General features: G+C 35.0%; 1 protein-coding gene across 1 annotated transcript in view; it reads right to left on the reverse strand.

The window, feature by feature from the left end:
- Positions 1–24,443, reverse strand: part of LOC145263248 (uncharacterized) — a 242,350-nt gene that overhangs the window by 73,254 nt on the left and 144,653 nt on the right. The window contains exon 2 of the mRNA XM_080120335.1: positions 5,535–5,608. Coding sequence (XP_079976461.1) covers positions 5,535–5,608 — 74 coding nt within the window. The remainder of the gene's footprint in view (positions 1–5,534; positions 5,609–24,443) is intronic.

Genomic DNA, 24,443 nt, shown 5'->3' on the forward strand with positions numbered 1-24,443 from the left:
GCAAGAGGTTTATATGAGGGCGAGCAAATTATAAGGAACATCAAAGCCTTTAACTGGGTACAGCACAATGATCTTTTCGAGAATATCACATCCTATGGAATAACTGAACGAATGCTTAACAGGATTTAATCCTTCTTTAATAAAAGAATAATGCAAGTTGTCATCGATGGTCGTACGTTCAAACAATCTGATATAAATGCATGTGTGCCTTAAGGGTCGATCCTTAGATCTTAGTTTGCCTGTTATTTAAAATTGTCTCTGAGACGGGCATATTGTTGATGACACTGCACTCTATAAAAGACACGCGGGGAAAACAAATGAACGCATATCCAAGGCAATGACGGTAAATTAAAAGACAAAAAACTGTTTGAAGTGCAATGGGGATATAAATGTATAATAACATTTAATGCTGCTAAAACTAAGCTTTGTTCCTTTAAGGATTACATGAAAACCATCTAAAACATTGATAACCATAGCCAATGTTCGATTATCTGAAATTTCTTCGTTCAGAGTCCTAGGCTTATTGTTCGAAGGAAACATGGATTACTTATGTCTAAGAGTATCCTGTAGATCTACAAGGTCACCATTCCCCCATGTAAGGAGTATTGTTGCCACATTTGGCAAGTAAATCTGTTACAAGTCAGTCATCCTTACACAGGGTTCAGAGAGGGTCACCTACTTTATAGACCCTGCACTGTCTGCTAGGCTTTAACCTCTGTCCCATCAACGAAATGTTTCATCACTCTGTCTACTTTACGAGTACTTATGTTACATGAAAAGGGCTTTCCCCTTTTATGTACGTAAAAAAAGAGAATTACTTAAATGAAAATAATATCAGATAAAACAGGAATCGAACCCTGTAGATAAGTTTTAAAGAACAATAGGCTTTAAATGGAATGCCCAGTAAATTGTTGATTCTGTTAAAATATTTAATAAATACAAATTTGGCTGGAAATTATTCACATTGTTAGAAAGAATGCATAATAAAATATGGGTTATAGAATTAGAGAAGTAGGTCAAATTCCTTTGTAAAACAACAAGTAGAATGGGAAATCTCCTGGTCGTCAGAAATGGTTTCAAAAACGTGCAAATCGCACACGTTGATAACACGTGAGTTATAGTCACGTTGACCAGACATACATGTGATTTCTCAATATAGGAAAGAGTTCGAATTTAGTTAGGGAGGGTGAGACGAGAGTCAGACGAGAGTCAGACGAGAGTCGGGGAGAAGAGAGAGAGAGAGCTAACATGGAACCTTGGAAGCGAGGTTAGAAGAAGTAATCATGTAAGACTTGAATTCCTGTATGCAAAACCATTGACCGGTCATATGGAATAATAAAAAGAACACCTTCATCCTTTTGTATCTGCGCCTCCATGTTGTTATTCAACAGAAAAGGTATTGTCCATTTATGTTATAAGAACTTTGTGAAAATCATCATCACCAAAACAAAGGTAAAGTGAAATTGTATTAATATGAACTTTGCGTTTATAAAAATGTACAACTGTCTCTCTCTTTACATGTACCTGTTAATGTCACCAATATGCTTTCTCTCACAACACACAACATGAACAACAACAACTATATAAGTCGTCATCTAAACAAGGACACTAAATAAGAACAACCAAACATATACGAATATTTAGTACCTTTCGTCTAATAATAACACCCTTATGCAACACTTAATGAACGGTGTTCCGAAGTTTTCTAAGCCTTTGTACCCCCTCGGCGCAAATACTGCTGACAACCTCCACAAACAGCTTAATCTCACCCCTAAAAAGTAGATACCTCTAGATGTCAGGAAACCATCCTAGTCTAATAGTTTCTTACTACTTTCGGACGGCTAAACTTTGGAAGGCCCTTCCAGGTCTCTGCTTCTATGAGTGTACTTGTATTCAGCGTTCAATGTAACGTAAACAGATATCTTGCTGTTCAACTCCCTACATGTACTTCTGCCAATTATGTCCCAGATAGTAACCCTCTACATTAAAGTGGTGCTACGCCTTGTGTGTGCTGAAAATGTAATAAAAAATAAGAACAATTAAAATAGGTACATAATAAACCATTATCTAAACCTCGATACTAAGGACGATTTAAACATATATTTTGTGTCAGTGAAAAGTAAGAAAATAACACTAGGAAAAATATTGATTCAATAACTGTTTTTTTTACTGGAAAACTAAGTTTACGTCTGAATAATTATCAATTGATTATTTCTAAATTTTATATAAACATTTCTGATGTTTATTTCAAGGTGTTCTGTTATCCATCATTATAATACGGAGTGTAATTATAGTGTTGAATTAAATAAATATTCATACATGTAAATATATTACAAGTAAAGTTATATTCTAATGTGATCTTACCAACATCTTTTATTAATTCTTTACTTGAAACCAATTTATCATTTGCAAAAATTACTAAGGAAATAGGAGTAAAAATGTTCAATATTTTCTTAAACATGTTGACCTTATTAACATTATCGGTTCGGCCAATTATCAAAAAATGTAAATTAAAATCAACCAAATTAGCATATGGCTTTAGTTCATTCTCTATACAAGACATAGCACTCGTAACGGTGCATGAAAAAGAGGTAAGGAAATAACTGCTTAATTTTTTGCATAGGCATTGGTCGAGTTCAGTTGCAAAAATCCAGGGTGATTGAAAACACTGCTGAGTTAAGCAAAACCATACCCCCTCACAAAAACGTAATATTAAAGAATATAAATCTGAATATCTTAAAATGGATTTTCTTCTGAACAAAACGATCAACTTAGTTGCTATACAATATCAGCGAAGAATTATTTAAACAAGTACACAATATTTACTTGCGTATCAAGACATATAGGTCACTTCGGGAGAAGAGCTAATGAATGCCACGTAGAGGATGAGATAATGCTGTAGGTTTCCTCATGGGAGGAGTTGGGTAACATTTGATTATTTAACAGACCGGCACAACCATAACTTATTTCTATTAGACTTAAAACAGTCAAACAGTCATGTTATAGTAAACTTGGAAGCAGTTTCAAGGTGTTGGATTCCACAGAAAAAAAAATAACATTTTAAATACAAACTTTGTCTATGGATTTTATTTTTACTTTTAGGCACAGATACAGAATAATGGAACTGGTTGACAGTTGCAGTAGTTAGATGAGTATTTGTTACAAGGGTATTCAAGGTAAGAATAGAGTGAATACTAGTGGGGTACTTGCCACGAAATAAAAGGCAATGATAGACTCACATATTTTGTGAGTAAGGGAAAGTAGGGAGATGAAAATTTCCTGTGCAAACAGATTTGTGTTTTGTAATGTTTAAAGCAGACAATGATACTCTTGGGAACTTCATTAAAAATCAAAATCATAGTAATCTTGTTTTTTTTTGGGGGGGGTGTAACAGACATAACTTCCCGTTTGCATTGACGATTTGCCGTAATTAAATCATAAAATAATAAAACAAACATTTGACATTATTATTGTAACCATCCAGTGTTTACAATTTTAGGCATATTTTTTTAAATTGTACATTAAATATTTCGTCTGTGGCACTGAAACACAACACATTTTTAGAGAACTCGAATATCGATTTTGTTGCCGGAATTTTAATTGATTTATTATTTACTTGACCATCTATGACACGTTGGGACACAATATAATAACGATTGTTCCAGGTCGATTTTATTCAAGAAATCATAAAATGTACTTTATCCATTAAGAAATTTATTTTGCATAATTAAAATCTATAAGCCACTCTATTAATGTAAACACTCCTATTATTTGCTTATCTGATTTTTATGCATATATAAGAATGTACTATATATAAGAAAGTAAGAATACAACACACACACACAGACACACACATATATATATATGCACTATAACATTTCTAGAAATGCACACAAATATATTAAACGTGTTTAAATCAACATAAATTTAGGAAATCCAGGAAAACCTATGCGGCCTATAAATAAATACTGAACAGAATTAGAAACCTTAATAAAGCAATTTCTGTCATGGACGATTGTCAAATGAAGATATGCGTCATTGGATTCGAACACGCAGAATAAATTGAACTGATTAAAATTCATTTCACCTTTACGGAACCGATGCAGTTTATGTAAGACCAGTTACGAGAATGGGTGACAAAAAACAAACTTTTTGGACTTTTACGAGAAAAGCATCAAAACAGACTGAAAAAAGTGCATTAAAAATGGCCATCCTAGTTTCATCTATAACATTTTAGACTATCTATAAATGTGGATTCACACACACATGCATGCATGTACATGCACATACACATTTATAGACCCTTAGTTTCATTACTTCTTGTACTGTCTGTGGTAATGAAAAAAAAGATGGTATATATATATATATATATATATATATATATATATATATATATATATATATACTGACATATGTATATATATACACTTATATATATATATATATATATATATAGAGAGAGAGAGAGAGAGAGAGATAGCTAAATATATATATAGATAGATAGATAGATAGATAGATAGATAGATATTACCAAGGTATCTAATCTTTATATGCCCAGCGGCCTGAAATGTGCATGAAATTTTAATCAGAAGTTAATAATAATTGATCTGTTTCATATTATTATTATTATTATTATTATTATTATTATTATTATTATTATTATTATTATTATTATTATTATTATTATTGTTGTTGTTGTTGTTGTTGTTGTTGTTGTTGTTGTTGTTGTTGTTGCTGCTGCTGCTGTTGTTGTTGTTATAATAATAATAATAATAATAATAATAATAATAATAATAATATCGTCTTAATGATATATGCGTGTATTATTTTCTCATTACAGTTAAGTAAATAAATACAAACTAGATCTTTCTGAGCCTGTAAAAGTGTGCATTTTTATATCACTATGGCATCTGAAATCGATCTATCATCGTCGGTCAGTGTCGAATCGCGGAAAAGGAAACCACATCGAATGATTGGTGTAGAATCGACCCAAACCAATTTAGTTTCATATAATGTCAGCGAATCTTACAAGATTTTCATTACTCGGCTACGCGGGCGATTGATGTCTATTGACTTAATCTTAGTCATCTTCCTTGTCCGTCGTTTGTCTCTTTTTCACACAAGGATACTGCCCGCCCTATTTTATACCTAAACACCACCTAGAGCTGTTTTTTTGTTAATCCGTTCCGACTATGAGATAGCGGACATGCAGTGGCTGATTGCCTGATAATCGGCAACAGCTGTCAGTAAGTCTTCCGGTTCGTAGTGAAGTCTTGCCGAATATTACAACTCTTTCCTTCCACCGTATGTGTGCATGTTTACATGCCAGAAGTTGTTTTATATAGGAAATACATCTACGAAAAAGGGGAAATGTGAATGAAAAATAAAATACACATAGAAGTCGGAATGCTACCATATAACAGCGCCTCTTTCAACAGAAAATAAAACAAGTACATTACACTAACAACATTAAAGTTAACTTTGTTATATAATAATCATGACATTTTGTATTAGGGCTGCTAAAGTGAACTTACGTGAAATGAAAACGTTCTGTTCCGAGTTACATATAACGATGCACTTCGAGTTAATGCTTGTATCCGTCCATTATCTGAACAAAAAGAAGAAAAAAACACAGGATGATATTTTAAAAACTTCTGTAGCTGATAAAAAATAGCGACGCACCCATAAACGAATATAAAACAACAGTTATATAACAATATATATTTTATACTTAAGCATGTCAATTAAAATGTGAAATGAATATATTCCGAAATAATAAGTAGCGTATTATAACATTTCATAATATTTATCCAAGTATGAAAGGGAAGAGGACACTTTAATGTATAAATCCATATATATTTCTCGAAATAATGATAATAATGATAATAATAATAATAATAATAATAATAATAATAATAATAGTAATAATAATAATAATAATAATAATAATAATAATAATAATAATAATAATAATAATGGAAAGACAGAGGAAGGAGCGTTGACCAGACCTCCGCTGGAAATGTTATTAGTAGAGGTGGAGAGCACTGGAAAATTGGGAACACTTATTTCACGCAGCTTCCAGAGAACACCACAGGCCGTTTTCAAGAAGATATCATTCATGACCTGTGTGAAAGCACCTTGTGAGACAAATAATAATAATAATAATAATAATAATAATAATAATAATAATAATAATAATACAACTACTAATTCTACTACTAATAAAAAGACGACCTCCTTTTTGTTTCGGTAGACAATGAGTACCCCTGGTAAAAGTGCTGACGCATGTACTTGTGAAGTAAAAGTTGCGCAATTCAAACCATACCTCTCCTGGCTCGATACGGGCTGATTCCAGTGGCAGGGTATTCCCAGATGGTCACCTATTTTCGTACTGCCCAGACTCAACAACGCTTATCCTCGGTGACTTACCAGAAATCGGAGTGTCAGCGTGATTATCCCGTGTATAATAATAACCAACTGGCAGACTTGCGTTGCCCGATTCAACAATACACTTAAACATTATATTTTTACTCATGCAGATTGCGTATGCATGATTATAGAATCCATCTTCTATTGATTATTAAATATTATGAGGAATAATTGGTGGACTAATTCGCAACAAAAAAGTTTAAAAAATAATAATAATGATAATGTCGTGCATCAAATTTTGTCTGTGTTTGTTTACAATATCACGTCAGCTCATATTTGGAATTGCAGATGAATGTTCTGAAAAGTCACTCCTGATTAATTTTTAGTTTTAATTTATTCAACCGAAGAAATGATTTGCAGCGATTTTAACGTGTTATCTTTAATCGTGGTTCGAACTGATTAATAAGAAAAAAAATAAAATAATATAAAATAATGAGGTAATCTCGGGCTGAAACAGGGTATTATACGATCTGTACCTACCATTAAGCTATAGCTTCTGATTATAATAAATCTGTTTTTTAAAGAAGAAATGCGTTGCTGAGATTTTAATTATCTCCCTTGGTTAGTGTAACATAGAATGTCCCCCTGTAAATATTCTTTTTTATCTGTAAGATACAAAAGCTATCAGCATGATCGGATTTTTTCATGTTTTCATCATTATCGGATGGATTTCCGTACAAGTCATATCAAAGAATACTGCCAGACATAGAAATTAGCTATGAGTGAAATCAGAAAAAGTAGACTCGCCCATTTCACACCCTATGATGGAGGAACTCACGCGCATAAAATCATTTTCCTATAATAGAAGAGATAAGAAGAAAAATAGTAGAAGAAAAAAATAAAATTAAAAAAAATAAATAACAAAATAAAAATCAATAATACAATAAATGTGTATAGAAAACCATTAGTTTGGGTTAATACCACAAAGCATAGTAGATATAGCGTTAATCTGACATTTAATGATAGAAGTGGACCAATTCGGGAGGTTTATGCTCACCAAATTTCAGTAAAATTGATGCGAGTGAAAAATTAATGTCAGGTTGCTAATGAGAAAAAGCAATGAAGTTTAAGGTTAACGTAAGAACCATATTCGAGAGAAAGAATAGAAAATTCGCTAAAGAGATTGGGGAAAAGTACAGCTCGAATTCAGACATGGTTTAAAGGTCTATTGAAAAAATGCAAACAAGAAGAGAAGAAAGAACTGAATAGACGATACAAACTAAAAGCCAAAGGGTTTAACAGAGATATCAGCGGATTATGGCAAAAACTTTCAAGATTGGGAGATATAACAACAGTATTCAGTAGTTTAATCAAAATTAACCAGTCAAGTTTTTTAAAAAATATGGGAGGAGGTGAAACCAAAACAGTGGATCCGAATCCTCACGACTTTACAATTTTTTGTCAAAAGAGATTCCCACAAAGTTTATGCTGACTGGGTCGCTAAAGTAAGATAAAGACTGCAAGGGAAAAACAACAGTTTCGTTGAAGATTTGAAAAAAAAAACAATTCATGCGTAAGTGGAAACGACTTGGACCTGATCGAATTCACGCGTACGCGTTTCGATCTTTTACAGGAATCCATGAAAAGCTTGCTCTTACTCTGGGTAATTATGTCAGATTGAGTCAGATAACAGAATGGCTTTTAGGGGGAAGGACTATTTTTATAATGAAAAATCCTGCTAAAGAACCAGATGTTAAAAATTATAGACCAATTGCTTGCTTGAAAGACACTGACAGGGATTATTAGTTCAAAAGAATATGAGCATCTTGAAGTAAATGGTTTACTTCCAGTGGAACAAACAGGCGGGAGGAAAAGGTGTTTAAGAACAAGTGGCCACTTATCGATTGATAAATGTATTTTAAAGCACTGCAAAACGGGGAAAAACAAACTTGAATATATTGCTTGTATAGATTACGAGATGTCTTATAATATGGTGCCGCATTCGTGGGTACACATAGCGTTGAAAATTGTAGGGTGGGGGGGCTGAATGTATAATTGAGTTCGTAGGGAAAAGTATGCACAATTGGAAAATCAACCTTTTCTTCTGATGGGAAACTATTAGGGACAGTCAAGGTCAGACGTGGTATCTTCCAAAGAAATTTCTTTCGCCACTTCTGTTAATAACATCACTTATACAATTAACACATGTACTAATAGAGATAAATATGGGATACCAACTGGAGAAGGAATGACCGAAGATCAGCCATAGGTGATTATGGACGATATGAAACTGTTTGCCAAATCGGAAAAGTAAATTGATTCTTTTGTTCAAACTGTACAGCAGTGGACTGAAGATATAATTCTGGAGTTTGGAATTTCCAAATGTGCAAAATCAATTCTTATTTGCAGTCACGAAGGAGGTATTTTGCAGTTAAGTAGTGATTTTGTAACTCTTTATTCTTTTTTAGATGCAAGTGCTAATATTATATTCATTTCAGGTTTTAAATCTTTGTCTTTATTTCTTTGTTTTATTAATTGTGTAATAGATTGTCTCGTGCAAACATGTGCCGATTCCATCTGGAAAGTTAATTTGGAATATATATTATTTTTTTATATTTTTATAATAGATTTTTCTCGTCCATAAATGTTGTTTATTATATTTTCCAAGTTGATAGCATAAACAGAGAGGCGAATCTCTCACCATACCTTCCCTTAAACACGTCAAATGGAGTTTTATTAAGTAGAATACTTAATATATTTTTAATGGAGAGTAAACATGCATTGTGGATGCGTTGTCGGCAGCTCCCCTTACTCTCACCTCTCTTTATTTGTCCCTCAGTCCTCATTTTTTAATGAGTGGTTTTTCTGACAAAACGATAAGAAAAAGCTGCATTCTAAGTTTACAGTATTTTGCGTGAACAGCCGCCAGAGACGTCGGAAATTTTCTGTCTATATCTATCCTTGTAGCCATGTTACTAGTAAAGGTGCTGGAGGTAAACGTTTTATCTGGGCTGACGTTATCCGCCTGAGAGTCAGGGACCCGAAACTTCGATTAACAATCAAGGAGGCTGTCCTATCAGCAGGTGCAAACTACTGGGACTGCTGTATTGTCATTTGGTGAATGGATTCTGGACCATGCAGTAGCTTCTGGGGGGCATTTTCATGCCATATTAGTGGATAATTGCTTCGGCTTTACTTTTTGATGTGCTACAAAAATATATATCTTTATTTCTATTTCACTCTTACTTTCCCTCTCTGCCTTGCTCCAAGGTCAACCTAGTTCACACATCGAAAAACTCCATCATGAAATGTTTCAAGAAAAAAAAAACACGATTAAACCCGGATCTCCAACTTTGAACGTAGACCCTCACTACCATGTCTCCTTCTCGAACATCAGGGGTCTACGTTCTAACCTTCCAGAGGGTGAAACCCAATTACAAGAGACTAAACCAGGCATGTTACTTCTAAGGGAAACTGGAATTGAACAGATTATTTCCCCAGATGAGTTCGTAATTAAAGGATACTCTAAATCTGACCCCAAGATCGCCATGGGCATGGAATATGTGCATATATTAAAGATGGCTTTTCATGTGGTATGGACATCTCCAGAGAAGACCCTAATTTACGCTATATATGCTTCCGAGTTGCGCCTGCTCAAACTACTGCGTTATATTTGCTATCTATCACCCCCACAACAGTGGAGTTACTATCTTTAAAGAATAACTGAGAAAATTGATCACGTCCTATTTGCTTATCTTTCAGCTAATATTCATGTCTGTGGAGACTTCAATATTCACAATGTGGAATGGTTAACTCACTCAAACAAGAGCGATGATGAGGGGAGGTTCTGTCATGATTTCTCCGTTGCTTATGACTTCAAACAGATTGCCCACGCACCATCCCGTGTACCCGACTCTGACGGCCAGTATACACGTCCTCTTGACCTTTTTCTCACAACTTGCCCTGAAATGTGTTCAGCTTCCGTTCTGTCTCCGCTTGGATCTTCCGACAACTCTGTTGTATTAGTTAAAATAAAAATGAAATGTAATAAGTCCTCAGATGACCCTCTCTGTCGTACAGTATATCGTTATTCGATGGCTGACTAGGATAGCTTCTGTACATTTATATCAGATCTACCTCTGCGTTCCATGTTTAAAAAGGATGTGTGCTCTATATTATCAGACCTGACGGAATGGTTACTTGTAGGTATAGACCGTTTCATACCCTCGAAAAAGTTCCAGCAAAAACCTAACAGCAAGCCATGGTTCTCTCAAGAATGTGCTGCTGCGATTGCGCACAGAAATCACTTTTTCCATTGCTTCCAACGTAATAGAATAAAGCCGCTTTCAGGACTGCCAGAAACCATTGTAAGAAAGTAATAAAGGACGCATGAAAGTTGTATGCTCAGTCCGCCAAGTCAAAAGTAGCTTAGCAGCGGCTTCGTTCCCACCAGTTTTTGCAAATAGCAAACAGAATCCTGAAAAGAAGTGTGTGCTCTATTCAACTATCAGAAATGGGCCTGAGGTAATCTCGTCAGCATCAGACAAAGCCAAACTTTTTGCCAAGAACGTTACAGCTAATTCTACCCTTTGCGACAAAGGCCGCCAACCTATAATATTTCCTTCTGTATCAGAAAACACGCTATGTGATATACATATATCGTGATATACATATATCTGTACGTGATGTTGCTAAGCTAATCACAACCTTGATTCTAATAAAGCAACCGGCCCTGAGGGTATTCTAATTATAGTCATAAAAAAACTTCAACCAGAACTAGTGCCAATACTAACAAAACTGTTTAAACGTTGTCTTAAGGAGATTGGTTCTCATCACCATGGAAAATCGTATCAGTATTCTTTTTATTTAAGAATTAAGGTGATCAGTCAACCCCCTCTCAGTCCAGGCCAATAAGTGTCCTGTGCATCATGAGGAAGCTGCTGCAATCTGTGTTAAATTTAGAAATAGGCAACCATCTCAGCAAAAATAACCTTCTTAGTGACACGCAATATGTTTTCCGTTCTGCAAGATCTACAGAAGATATGCTTACATTTATCTCATAGGATTAGCGAATCTCTCCACGGAGACTACAATTCAAGGGGAATTGCTCTTGACATATCAAAGGCCTTTGATACGGTATGGCATAAAGGCTTACTCAACACAAGATCTCCAGCTACGGTATAGCTGGAAATGTATTCTCAATTATTAAATCATTTCACTCTGAAAGGTTCATAAGAGTAGTGATTGATGGGCAGAAATCAGAGGTTTTATTCAGTATTAATGCTGGAGTCCCTCAGGGATCCATCCTGTGCCCAACTCTCTTCCTGATCAACATTAATGATTTTCCAGATCACATCCTTAATCATCTGTAGACATTTATGCTGATGACACTAATATTTATGCTAGCATATCCAAGAACGTAAACGACAAAGTTTTCTGAGTCTCTCTCTCTTCTGATCTCGAGCAAGTGGCACAATGGGGAAAGAGGTGGCTTGTTACTTTTAAAGCATCTAAACCGAAGCTTTTAACTTTACATAATCAACGCTATGATCCCCGTCTGGTATCAATTAAAATGAATGGTTCTCGTCTTGGGGAGGCCTCATGTTTGACAAGCGTCTGGGCTTGACCTTTACTCCTGATCTGAAATGGAACACATACATTACATCCGTTGCCAAGGCGGCCATGACCATGGTGGGATCCCTCTATCGACGCAGTACATATTTCAGTAGTTTATTACGTGTTTTTTTTAATTATCCTGCTTTTAACTCATCACCTGAGAAGGATATCATCGACTTTAACAGAAAATAAAGGGATATGGACATGATTACGAAATCTGAAAATCACAAATTAAGTTGCAATTCTGTTTTTATTTAATTACGCCAAATATTAATTTTAATATATCCTTGGATTTCTCATAATAAAATAGTGTTATAATTCATTGTTGACTGCATTATATTTAAGACACTTATAATAAAATACAAAGGAATCATAATACGTTTTATAATTCGTATAAAAATGCAAATCGAGTTTCCTATCAGAATAAGCGTAAACTTGTATTGTTTTAAATTTATTAACTTAAATTGATGAATTCGTCTTGAATTGTGTACATCAATAAATAAATACAGTAAACAGTGTTTTGCGTCCTTTATATTTATGGTATAAATGGGATGTTTACACCGATAATAATTTAGAGAAACCACGATTGGCAATACAATATGATATAAACATCATGTAAAATTTTAGTTTTATAACAAAACATAAAAAAGAATAAGGAATCTTTTCAATTGATACTATTTCAGCTTTAAAGAAAACGAAAGTTTTCTTTTTTGCAATTAACAAGTTATGAACATGTTAGATTATATATATATATATATATATATATATATATATATATATGTGTGTGTGGGCATTCTGCGTAAACTTTCTATAATAAGCATTATAGTTGGATTTGAAAGCAACACATGGATTTCAAGCATTGATTTGCAAAACAAACCGCTATTAATACACACACTTAGCCTAAATAAACAAGATTTTTGACGACCATGACAGTTGTCTTTTAAACAAACAGAAATTGCAAATATTGATTTTAAATATAGGTCGGATTTTACTCAAAGCTTCATAGAAAACACATTTACTTTCTCAATCCTGTTTTTTTCCAGATAATATTAGAATACGTATAATTCCCGTCTCTATCTCTCGCTCTTCCCTATATATTTATTCCGACCCTCTGTTTCTCATTATGTGTAAATTAAATTTTCTTTGTTTGAAAAATACCGCTTTCATGTTGAAATATACTCAGTGTAATTACAATAATGCCAAAGATTTAATTACAAATATGCATACAAATTAATTAATTTAAAACATCAAATAATTATATCGAAATTGAAAATAACAATAATTCGCCCCTCCCCATCATACATCCACCTATATAACCCCCCCCCCAAAAAAAAAAATAAAACTAAATAAATCAAGCCTAAAAGGAAAATAAAAAGCAAACGATTGCAACAAAAATCGCTCCTGATGATAATCGAACGAATCGATAGAAGAAGCTTGAGTACAATAGGGCTGAACAACTTTTGGGCGCCATTTTATAAAACATGCCAGATGCTCGGCTAATGGAACAACTATCCAAATAAATATAAACTAAGAAATAACTCTCTCTTATTCAATCAGACGTGCTTATATATATATATATATATATATATATATATATATATATATATTAAGGGGATTAGACCAACAGTCTAAAGAGCAAAGTATATTTTAATGTATTAGTAAGATCATTAATAGTGTTAAAATAAAAGAAAACAGTTCTCGTTGTAATGTAGATATATAGTAAGCTCGATAGGCATATATATCCGAAATCTATTTTAATATTGATTAAGATGATTGATAATTTGTAAAAATTCAAAATTCATCATCGGTTTCACAAGAAGAACAAACAAAATCAAAAGCAATTTTGTTTGTTCTTCCTTGTGAAACAGATTTTTAATTTCAATTACAAATTTTCAGTCATCGTACTCAATATATATATTATACTTACTATATATATATATATATATATATATATATATATAGTAAGTATAGTTCAATATATATATATATATATATATAGTAAGTATAGTTCAATATATATATATTGAACTATACTTACTATATATATATGACAATAACAACCAAGATGAGGAAGTCATTCAGAGAATCTCAATCAGCTTCAATATATATATATATATATATATATATATATATATATATATATATATATATATATATATGAGATTCTCGGAATGACTTCCTCATCTTGGTTGTTATTGTCACAACGTTTCGGCCGTTTTGCCCTCCGGCCTTCGTCATGTGTTTTGTATCGAACTGGGGAACCGTTCGTTAGGAGTCTCGACCCCAACCCTTTATTATCATTACGGGGGTACCGTGTTCGGACTCCAGCTAGGCTTTGGGACATAGTTGCTGATTCTCTGTTTTTCACTGCCTTCGTTCAGGATTGAACTCAGCACCTTTAGGTAACTGTAAACTTTGATACAACGTCTAGGACCACTCGGCCATATGCCACTAGGACAATTCTTAGTTTGTTTTTGTTAATGTTAAACCTATGTTGTTATTCAAGATTTTCTCTCTCTATCAGAGGTGTCCAAATTTCATTCAGCTCTATGCTTGGTTTGCTCAGTAGGTTGTTATGTCCGAGCATGTGAGCTGTTTCTTTAAGTTTTCTCACTTTCCAGTGGGTCTCTCTGTTTATTATTTTTACTTCATCCCATAGGGGGCGATGGCCCTCCCCCCTCTCCATCCAGACATTAGTACCCCCGTAATAATAATAAAGGGTGGGGTTCGGGACTCCTAACAAACGGTGCCCCAGTTCGATACAAAACACCTGACGAAGGCCGGAGGGCAAAACGGCCGAAACGTTGTGACAATAACAACCAAGATGAGGAAGTCAGTCCGACAATCTCAATCAATGAAAACACCTCATCTCAAAAATACAGACAATTACTATATATTGAAGCTATTCCGATCATCGTACATAGATAATACTGTGTGCTTTTGCATAGAAAATGATGAAACCGTTTTGCAGATAGGGAAGTATTTCTAAAGTTTAAAAATCAGATTAGTTAAATAAATATAGTAGAAAAATAGTTTGGAAGAAGGTCATTAATATTGCGAGTATCCTATAAAGTTGTCATGGTTACAATTTATGGGTTTCATTTGAACGGCAGCTGTTGAAAAAAAACAGAATCATTATCGTTAAGACGTTTCAAGCCGTGTTTGTTTGGCATTAGAAATAACAACGTTGACTCGAATGCCCATGACATTCATCAATGGAATATGTCGTTGAAGTGCACGAACAAGCACGCAACTGTTGTTCCACGTGGATACTTGTCATTTTTCGCTTAAATATTTTGAATTTCGTATAATAATCTTTAGGATTTACTTCATATTTTCTTCCGAATTGAACAAGTTATTTTTATCTAATTTTTCTACTATAAATTCTTTAGAATACTTAAACTAATATTATAAATCTTGTTATTATCCTGTGAAATTTAAAGTGAGGTACGTTTAAGGACCTCAACTGAAAAATTAAACATTACGGAAAAATAAAAATGCTTTTTGCTCATTTAAAATAATTGATGTAGATACAATTTATGATGTTTAGTCTTAGTTTAATCAATTGGGTTGTAGGAGAGCTTCAAGAAACAAAAAAGAGAAAAAAAAAACAGATTTGATGTACTAGCGTACACTATCACTAGTTGCGCTTTTCTTATTTTTTATGGGACATGTAAATTAACTAATTCATACTATTACTTTACATCTTATTTAATATATATATATATATATATATATATATATATATATATATATATATATATATATATTTTGTGTTAACGTTTCTATTATTTTGTTTTTAATGTGCTGCTGCCATCGCGCACAGAAATCACTTTTTCCATAGCTACCAACGTAATAGATGCACTGAGACTAAAGCTGCTTTCAGGACTGCCAGCAACCACTGTGAAAGAGTAATAAAACATGCAAGAGAGCTATATGCTCAGTCTGTTAAATCCAAAGTAGCTGAGCAGCGGCTTGGTTCCCAGCAGTTCTGGCAAATAGCAAACAGGATCTTGAACAGAAGCGTGCGTTCTATCCCAATTATCATAAATGTACCTGAGGTCATCTCCTTTTTTTTACATAGGCGTCACCACTTATCAAGGCCGATAGGCCACTCAAGGATAAGGGTTAAAGAGTGTAGAGTAGTCAAAAGGACAATATAGTAATCGATCGTTATAGAAGTTCGGTAAATTTGTTAACTAAAGTGGAACGGCTCACCAGAAACTTGTTCACGTTGGACTTGAATACAACCATATTATTGGCAGCTGGAAAGCAGGAAAACGGATGACAATTCCACAGGCGTGCAGTTCTAAGAAAGAAGCTTTGATCATGGAATCTATGTTTAGGTTTAGGCACAGATAAAGAGTGGGGAAAATTATTGATAATGTTTTCAGCTAGTCTAGTGTTTCTTGTGAAAGTTTGGCGAGGGGAGGACCATAGATTGAAGCTCAGTCGAACACTTTCCATGAAAATAACAATAAAGCAGAGACACACTCGCAACATCTCTTCTGTGAGATAGAGGTTGCAGCAAAGAGAAAAGGACATCTCCCACCAGGCCACGAAGTCTATTTTGAACCCTATCAAGGCAGGACAAGTCTTTTCTAGCAGCTCCTGCCCATATGTGGCAACAGTATTCCATCCTTGGACGTATCTGGCTCTTATATAGATAGAGAATTGCATCAGCAGTGAGATATCTACTGGATCGATAGAAGGATCCGACCATTTTTCCAGTGGCCTTGGCAACAGATTTGATGTACGTATTCCATTTAAGATCAGGAGTAAAGGTCAAGCCCAGAAGCCTGTCAAAACTTGAGGCCTCCCCAAGATAAGAACCATTCATTTTAATTGATGCCAGATGGGGATCAGAACGTTGATGATGTAAAGATAGAAGCTCGGTTTTAGATGCATTAAAAGTAAACAGCCACTCCTTTCCCCATTGTACAACGTGATCAAGATCAGAGGAGAGAGAATCGGAGAGAACTTGGTCGTTTACTGTCTTAGATGTGCTACCATAGATAGTAGTGTCCTCAGCAAAAATGTCCACGAATGATGTAAGGATGTGATTTGGAATATCATTAATATAGATCAGGAAAGGAGTAGGGCCCAGGATGGACGCCTGAGAGAGTCCAGCTTTTATAGTGTGAGCTTCTGATTTTTGCCCATCAACTACTACTCTTATGCACCTATCAGAGAGAAATGATTTAATAATTGAGAAGACATTTCCAGCTATATCATAGGTAGAGATATTGTGAAGTAAAACTTTATGTCATACCGTATCAAAGGCCTTTGATATGTAAAGAGCAATTACACTAGAAAGGTTGTCTCTGTCGACAGATTCGCTAATCCTATGAGATATAACTGTAAGCATATCTGCTGTAGATCTAGCAGAACGCAAACCATATTGTGTGTCACTAAGAAGGTTATTTTTGCTGAGACGGTTGATTACTTCTCTATTTAACACAGATTCCAGCGACTTACTCATGACGCACAGGAGACTTACTGGCCTATACTGAGAGGGGGATGAACGATCACCTGAATTCTTAAATACACGGCATACTGATGAGATTTTCCAGGGTGATGGGAAGCAATTCTCCGAAAGACAACGTTTAAACAGTTTTGTAAGTATGGGTGCTAGTTTTGGTTGAAGTTTTTTGAGTAATATAATTGGAATACCGTCAGGGCCGGTTGCTTTACTGCGTCAGCATCAGACAAAGCCAAGAACTTTGCAGCTAATTCTACCCTATGCGACAATGACCATCAACTTCCCGTATTTCCTCCTATAACAGACATCACGCTATGCAACATACAAATATCTGCGCGTGAGGTCGCCAAGCTAATCAAGAACTTTGATTCCAGTAAAGCAACTGGCCCTGACGAAATTCCAGTTATAGTGCTGAAAAAGCTCCAACCAAAAATTGCCCCCATACTTACAAAACTGTTTAAGCGTTTCCTTAAGGAGAAGTGCTTTCCAACACCGTGGAAAACCTCATCAGTATGCCCTGTATTTAAAAATTCAGATGAAAAGTCATCTCCCTTTCAGTACAGACCAATAAGTCTCCTGTGTGTCATGAGTAAGTTGTGGAATCCATATTAAATAAAGAAGTAGCCAACCACCTCAACAGAAACAACCTTCTTAGTGGCATGCAATATTGTTTCCGCTCTGCAAGATCTACAGCAGATGTGCTAACGGTTATATCACATAGGATTGGTGACTCTCTTGTAAAAGGTGTCCTTTCCAGGGCAATTGCCTTTTACATATCGAAGGCCTTCAATAAGATATGACATAAAGGACTACTTTACAAGATTTCGAGCTACGGTATTATTAGAAATGTTTTCTCAATCATTAAATCATTTCTCTCTGATAGGGTCATAAGAGTAGTGGTTGATGGGCAGAAATCAGAGGCCCACAGTATTAATGCTGGAGTCCCCCAGGGGTCCATACTGAGCCCAATTCTCTTCCTGATCTACATCAATGACCTCCCAAAACACATACTTAAATCATTCGTTGATATCTATGCTGATGACACGACCATCTATGGACACCCAACAGGCCGTAAATGATAAAGTTATCTCTGATTCTCTCTCCTCTGACCTTGAGCACGTGGTACAATGGGGGAAGAGGTGGCTAGTCACTTTTAATGCATCCAAAACCAAGCTTCTATCTTCACATCATCAACGCTCTGGTCCCCATCTGGCATCAATTGAAATGGATGGGTCTCGTCCTGGGGAGGCTCCATGTTTTGACAAGCTTCTGGGCTTGACCTTTACTCCTGATCTGAAATGGAACGTACATCAAATCGGTTGCCAGTGACGCTGGGAAAATGGTGGGATTCTTCTACCGCTCCAGAAGATATCTCACTACTGATGCAATTCTCTATCTGTATAAAAAGCCAAGTACGTCCAAGGATGGAATACTGCTGCCACATCTGGGCAGGAGCTGCTAAAAACAGCCTATCCTGCCTTGACAAAGTACAAAATAGACTTCGTGGCTTAGTGGGGGATGCCTTTTTCTCTTACCTTCCATGGTATGTGCTTCCATGGTATGCGCTCGTCTGAGCTCCAATCCCTCGTCCCCCCTCGCCAATCTTTCACGAGAAACACCCTTCTGGCTGAAACTACTGTCAATAATTTTCCCCACTCTATATCTGTGTCTAAATCCAAACGTAGATTCCATGAGCAAAGCTTCTTTCTTAGAACTGCACGCCAGTGGAACTCTCTGCCGTTTGCCTGTTTCCCACCTGACTACAACTTGGACGTTTTCAAGTCCAACATAAACAAAATACTGACAAACCGCCCCCTTAGGTAAGACACTCTCACTAAACACCCAATATTAATGATTACTACCACACTATCTCATTTATTACTGTACACACAATAACCCTTATCCCTGAGTGGGCTTCGGGCCTTGATAAGTGGTGAACCTATGTAAAAAAAAGGTGATGCATTCTACTGGATGACAGACATTTACCCACAATTCCAGTTACCCCGACCGAGAGATCATTTAAAAATTTCTACCGGTCTAATAGTTTGTATTTATTTACACATGGTTCCCAGCTATATTCGATAAGTAGTTTTTAAAATTCGTTTTCCATGAGTCAGGTTAATCTCATAATTACTGGTCTGATGGAGATCTAAAATTTTCAGTTTCTTTTCACATCGTAAATTCGATCTTAGTATTTCGTTGTATCTTCCTTCAGACAAGCATAGGGGTACTACTCTCTCAATTTTGCCCTATTTAACAATCTTAACAGCTGCGTTTTCTTACTAGGTTGCTGCAGGAATTTCATATTCATAACGGATGGTGTCAAACATATTTTCAACTATAACTACACTAGATTTACAGCGTTTTACAGATTTCCAATTAAAATATTTGCACCCTTCCTTGCGCCACATTGTATAATAGCCGTCTCCCATCAGAAAATTACAACTGGATGTCAGGTCGCTTGAATTTTCTATTTTCTGTGGCAAAATCTGCATATATTGTTATTACCGAGATCACCAAACCATTTGTAAATCATTGGTCTTATCAAATTACGCTGGCATGGATCAAACACGTCTACTGATTCTGTACGTATCCCTGCAATAAGCAATAAATCAATGCTGATTAAACCCAACTATTCGTACTAACAATTTTAATTAATTTATGGATCTTCTACAAAAATGTTCTATAACATGTTCTATAATATCAACAAATTATAAAATATTATACATGTTTGTATATACGAAACTAAATAAAACCAAAATAATTGATATATTTTTTTAGCTTCGTTTAGTTTCGTATATACAAACATGTATAATAGTTTATAATTTGTTGATATTATTTTCATAAGTATGTAAACACAACTTATAATTAATAAATTTACTAATTATAAAATAGAACATTTTGGTAGAAGATTCATAAATTAATTAAAATTGTAAGTACGAATAGTTGGGTTTAATGACTTTGTGAAAAATTAAATATGACGCAATGGGAAATTATAAAGGTAACTGCAGCTTCTCTTCCAATTTTCGGACTTTCACCATGTCAAATTCAATTCCTTTTGACGGATTGATTGTTGCTATTTCATCTGATGAGTTAAGGGCACAATAGATTCACTGATCGATATAATAATTGATTGATTTTGCGCTACGAAACAGATACTGTCAAGATGGTCAAAATCATGAATTTTGGAATATGACTTTTTGTCATTTATTCATTATATTGCTCTGTAATCATATTGATCTTCTTATATAATGATTGATATACAATAATAAAATATATTTCTACAGATATATATATATATATATATATATATATATATATATATATATATATATATATATATATATATAAGTAAATTCTTGGTACAGCAAAATGGAAGGAGAAATTTCAGAGGAAATTTAATTTAAATCAAAAAGATCAAAGAAACAAAAAACGGGCAGGTGGAATTGTTAAAATTTCCTTAAGGCCTTATCGTCTGACCCTCTAAGAGGAAACGCCAGAATGATAAATTAAAAGCTAAGAATCGAATGAGGAAAGAGGGAAATTGATTTCAGTTGGAAAACCAGTGAGAGAAAAAAAAAAAAAAAAAATATATATATATATATATATATATATATATATATATATATATATATAATTCTCACTGTTCAGGTGGTTTTAAATCAGTAAATATTTCCAACTGATGTTTCAAAATCTTTTGTCTACACAGGCTAGGTCGGGAGTTATTAATGACTAACGCCTCAATGATATTGAGATGATAGTTCGACCTAGCACTGTATAAAACAGAAAAACAACCATCGGAATATTGGTCAGAACACCTATTTATACTAACGAGGTGATTACCGATGGCAGACCCATGAGCTTGGGAGTGCCCGGATGTTCTCGAAACCTGGTGTAATCGAATATCCCGAGGGATGTGTTGGGATATTCTCATTTCCAATCTTTGGGATGACTTGCCAACATAGTTAGCTCCACACTTTTTTTTAACATTCCACCTGCCCGTTTTTTTGTTTCTTTGATCTTTTTGATATATATATATATATATATATATATATATATATATATATATATATATATATATATATATATATAAATGCTGCTGGAAGATGTTTATCCTAATGCTATTCCAGAGTCACAAAATAGTTTTAGGCCTGGCAGAAGGACCATGGGTATAATTTTTTTCAGCTCGGAGAAATGCATTGAGCAGCAGAGGACACTGTATTAAGTGTTTTGTGTATTTTACCAAAGCCTTTGACAGCGTCAACAGGGATGCTCTCTGGTTGATCTTAGAGAAAGAAGGGTGTCTTCCAACCTCTGTTAGAGTATTCAATGAACTGTACAGGGACATGGAAATGGAAAATTGTCTGATGAAATTCCAGATTGCAATGGTGTAAAACACGGTGATATTCTGTTCTCTATCTTTTTTGCTGCCCTAATTGCGCATGCGTTTCAAGATTGTGATTAGAGTGACATGTTAAGATTTAGAACCGCAAGTCGCATGTTTAATCTTAGAAGGTTTAATGCCAGAACCAAGATGCATCATGTCTTAGTTAAAGAGCTACAGTATGCAGACAATACTATTTTTTGTCGCACACTGAGGCATATATTTAGCACATAATGAATGGCTTTACTGAATCCTGCACTGCCTTTGGTCTGAAGATTATATGACTAAAACACAGGTTATGTTCACTCCTGCACCGGGCCAGTCATACGCGGAGCTGAACATCATCGACTTTGGTGTAAGACTAGAGGCAGTCGATCCGCTTAGTCTCGCTAGTTTTCTGTCAAGGAATGTTTCACTTGATATTGGAATTCACCGACGTAGTAGCCAAATTGTATATTGAAATGCTCATATATTTTGTACTATAGGACGAAACCACATGAAAATTCACAAGGTTTGTGAAAATTATTATACTCTTAAATGATTAAACTTTCAAAAACCATTGGACAAAAAAGAATCTATATGTTCAAACTAATAAATTATGCCCAAATTTGCCTACATTTTATCCTTGTGTGCGTGCGTGTGTGTTTATGTTTCTGTGTGTCTCAGGGATATTTATTATCTTTCTGTCACTTGTGCTTTCGATTCACACTGGGCTTATCGTTATCAGGTTATTCTTGTTCGGAAATTAATATTCTATGCCATCTGGAGGTAAATGGTTACTGTTTTGGAGAACACATGCAGGGAGACTATGTTGGACTTTTAGTAGCGAGATTATTGTTCGCATTTTACTTAAACTTCTCTTCGTCAATACAGTTGGGGAAGCATGGGAAAGAGTCTGGAAATTTGAGGGGAAAAACAAATCCTCACCGTAGAATTGCCCAGATTTTGAAATGTGAATGGATTTTGCTGCTTGCCCAAGTGATATGAGTTTATCGGCGCACATTGTCTAGCCTTAATTAAAAAAAATGTCTCTTCCGGTTTGGCAGTGGTCGTAACAGCATAAACGTTAGGTGTTTCTCCGTTCTTTTCCTCTTTTGCGGTACGAGTTCGAGCCTGCCTTGCTACTACTACTTTTTTTTTTGCTCAACATACACATCCAAACACCCGGGCAATGCCGGGCTGAAATGCTAGTATACCTATAAGAGTGAAAGTGTCTGTCTATGTGTGTGTGTGTGTTTGTCCGTGTACATTTTTCTACGCAATAACTATGTCCTTGTTCAGTCTACAGACTCGAAATTTGATATACAGCGTATTGACATTTGGGAAAATCTTTGTTATACGTTTTCGGCAAAGATTTTTACATAAAGTGTATTCAGAGATAGGGTAAGCTTTTAAATCGGTGTGGTTCGAAAATTTGAGCTACCAATATATAAATGTATGTATTAATGTATGTTTTCATGTCTGCCTAACATTTTCGACAAGATCAGTATCGTTTTGTAGCTCGACCCTTCAGATGACAAATACCGAAAATTGGCTAAAAACATTTATACTTCACCCTCAAATGGCCACTTTTCTACAGGGAGAGGTCGCTTTTTTCGCCGATATTTTCAAAAGTCATCCGCTCTTTTCGATTGTCCAGCCTTAAATTAAAACTGCGTCACTTTCGGTTTCGGGGTGGTCGTAATAGCAAAGACGTCATGTTTTGTTCACATCGTCTCCACTTTCGCGGTTCGGGTTCGAGCTTGCCTTCCTGCTACAACTTCATTTTGAGCTCCACATACACCTCCAAACACCCGGGCAACACCGAGCTTAAATGCTTGTAGCTATAAAAGTAAAAGTGTCTGTCTGTCTGTCGTTGTACATTTCCCTGCACAATAACTCTGTCAACTTTCAGTCTACATACTCGCAATTTGATATACAGGGTAGATTTGGGAAAATTTTTGTAATCCGTTTTCGGACAGACATTTAGCTGTTAAAGGGCAAAGTTCAACGATTCGACCTTGGAGAATTTTACCAAACTCCTCCGACAATTTTGGGTCTAAACACTTGACATTTTAGATATAGGTTCCTTAGACATCGATCTAACTAAATAACTTGATTTAAGCCCCCAAACAATAAGTGTTAAGGGCCATAATTTGGGTCAAAGTTAAAATAAATTGACCTCTGCGATCTCTACCAAATTACCAAAAACAATGTATTGTCTAAATATTTAAAATTTTACATAAAGTGTATTCAGAGATGGAGCAAACTTTTAATCGGCTTGGGTAGAAAATTTGAGCTGAAAATATACAGATCTATGTATGTATGTTTGCATGTCTGCCTAAAACTTTCGACAGAAGCGCAGAATTTTCACAAGATCAGTATCGTTTTGAAACTCGACCCTCCAGACGAAAATACCGAAAATTTGGCTAAAAACATTAATTTCGTCACCCTCCACTGGGCACATTTCTACAGAGAGGTTTTGCTTATTTCGCCGATATTTTCGAAAGTCATCACCTCTTTTCGCTTGTCTAGCCTTAATTTAAATTTACATCACTTCCAGTTTGGCGGTGGTCGTAAAAGCAAAGACGTATTGTTTTTTTTCACGATATT

The sequence above is a fragment of the Euprymna scolopes genome, chromosome 3 (genome assembly GCF_053919585.1).
Source record: "Euprymna scolopes isolate OS-2025 chromosome 3, ASM5391958v1, whole genome shotgun sequence".
Classification (NCBI taxonomy): Eukaryota; Metazoa; Mollusca; class Cephalopoda; order Sepiida; family Sepiolidae; genus Euprymna; species Euprymna scolopes.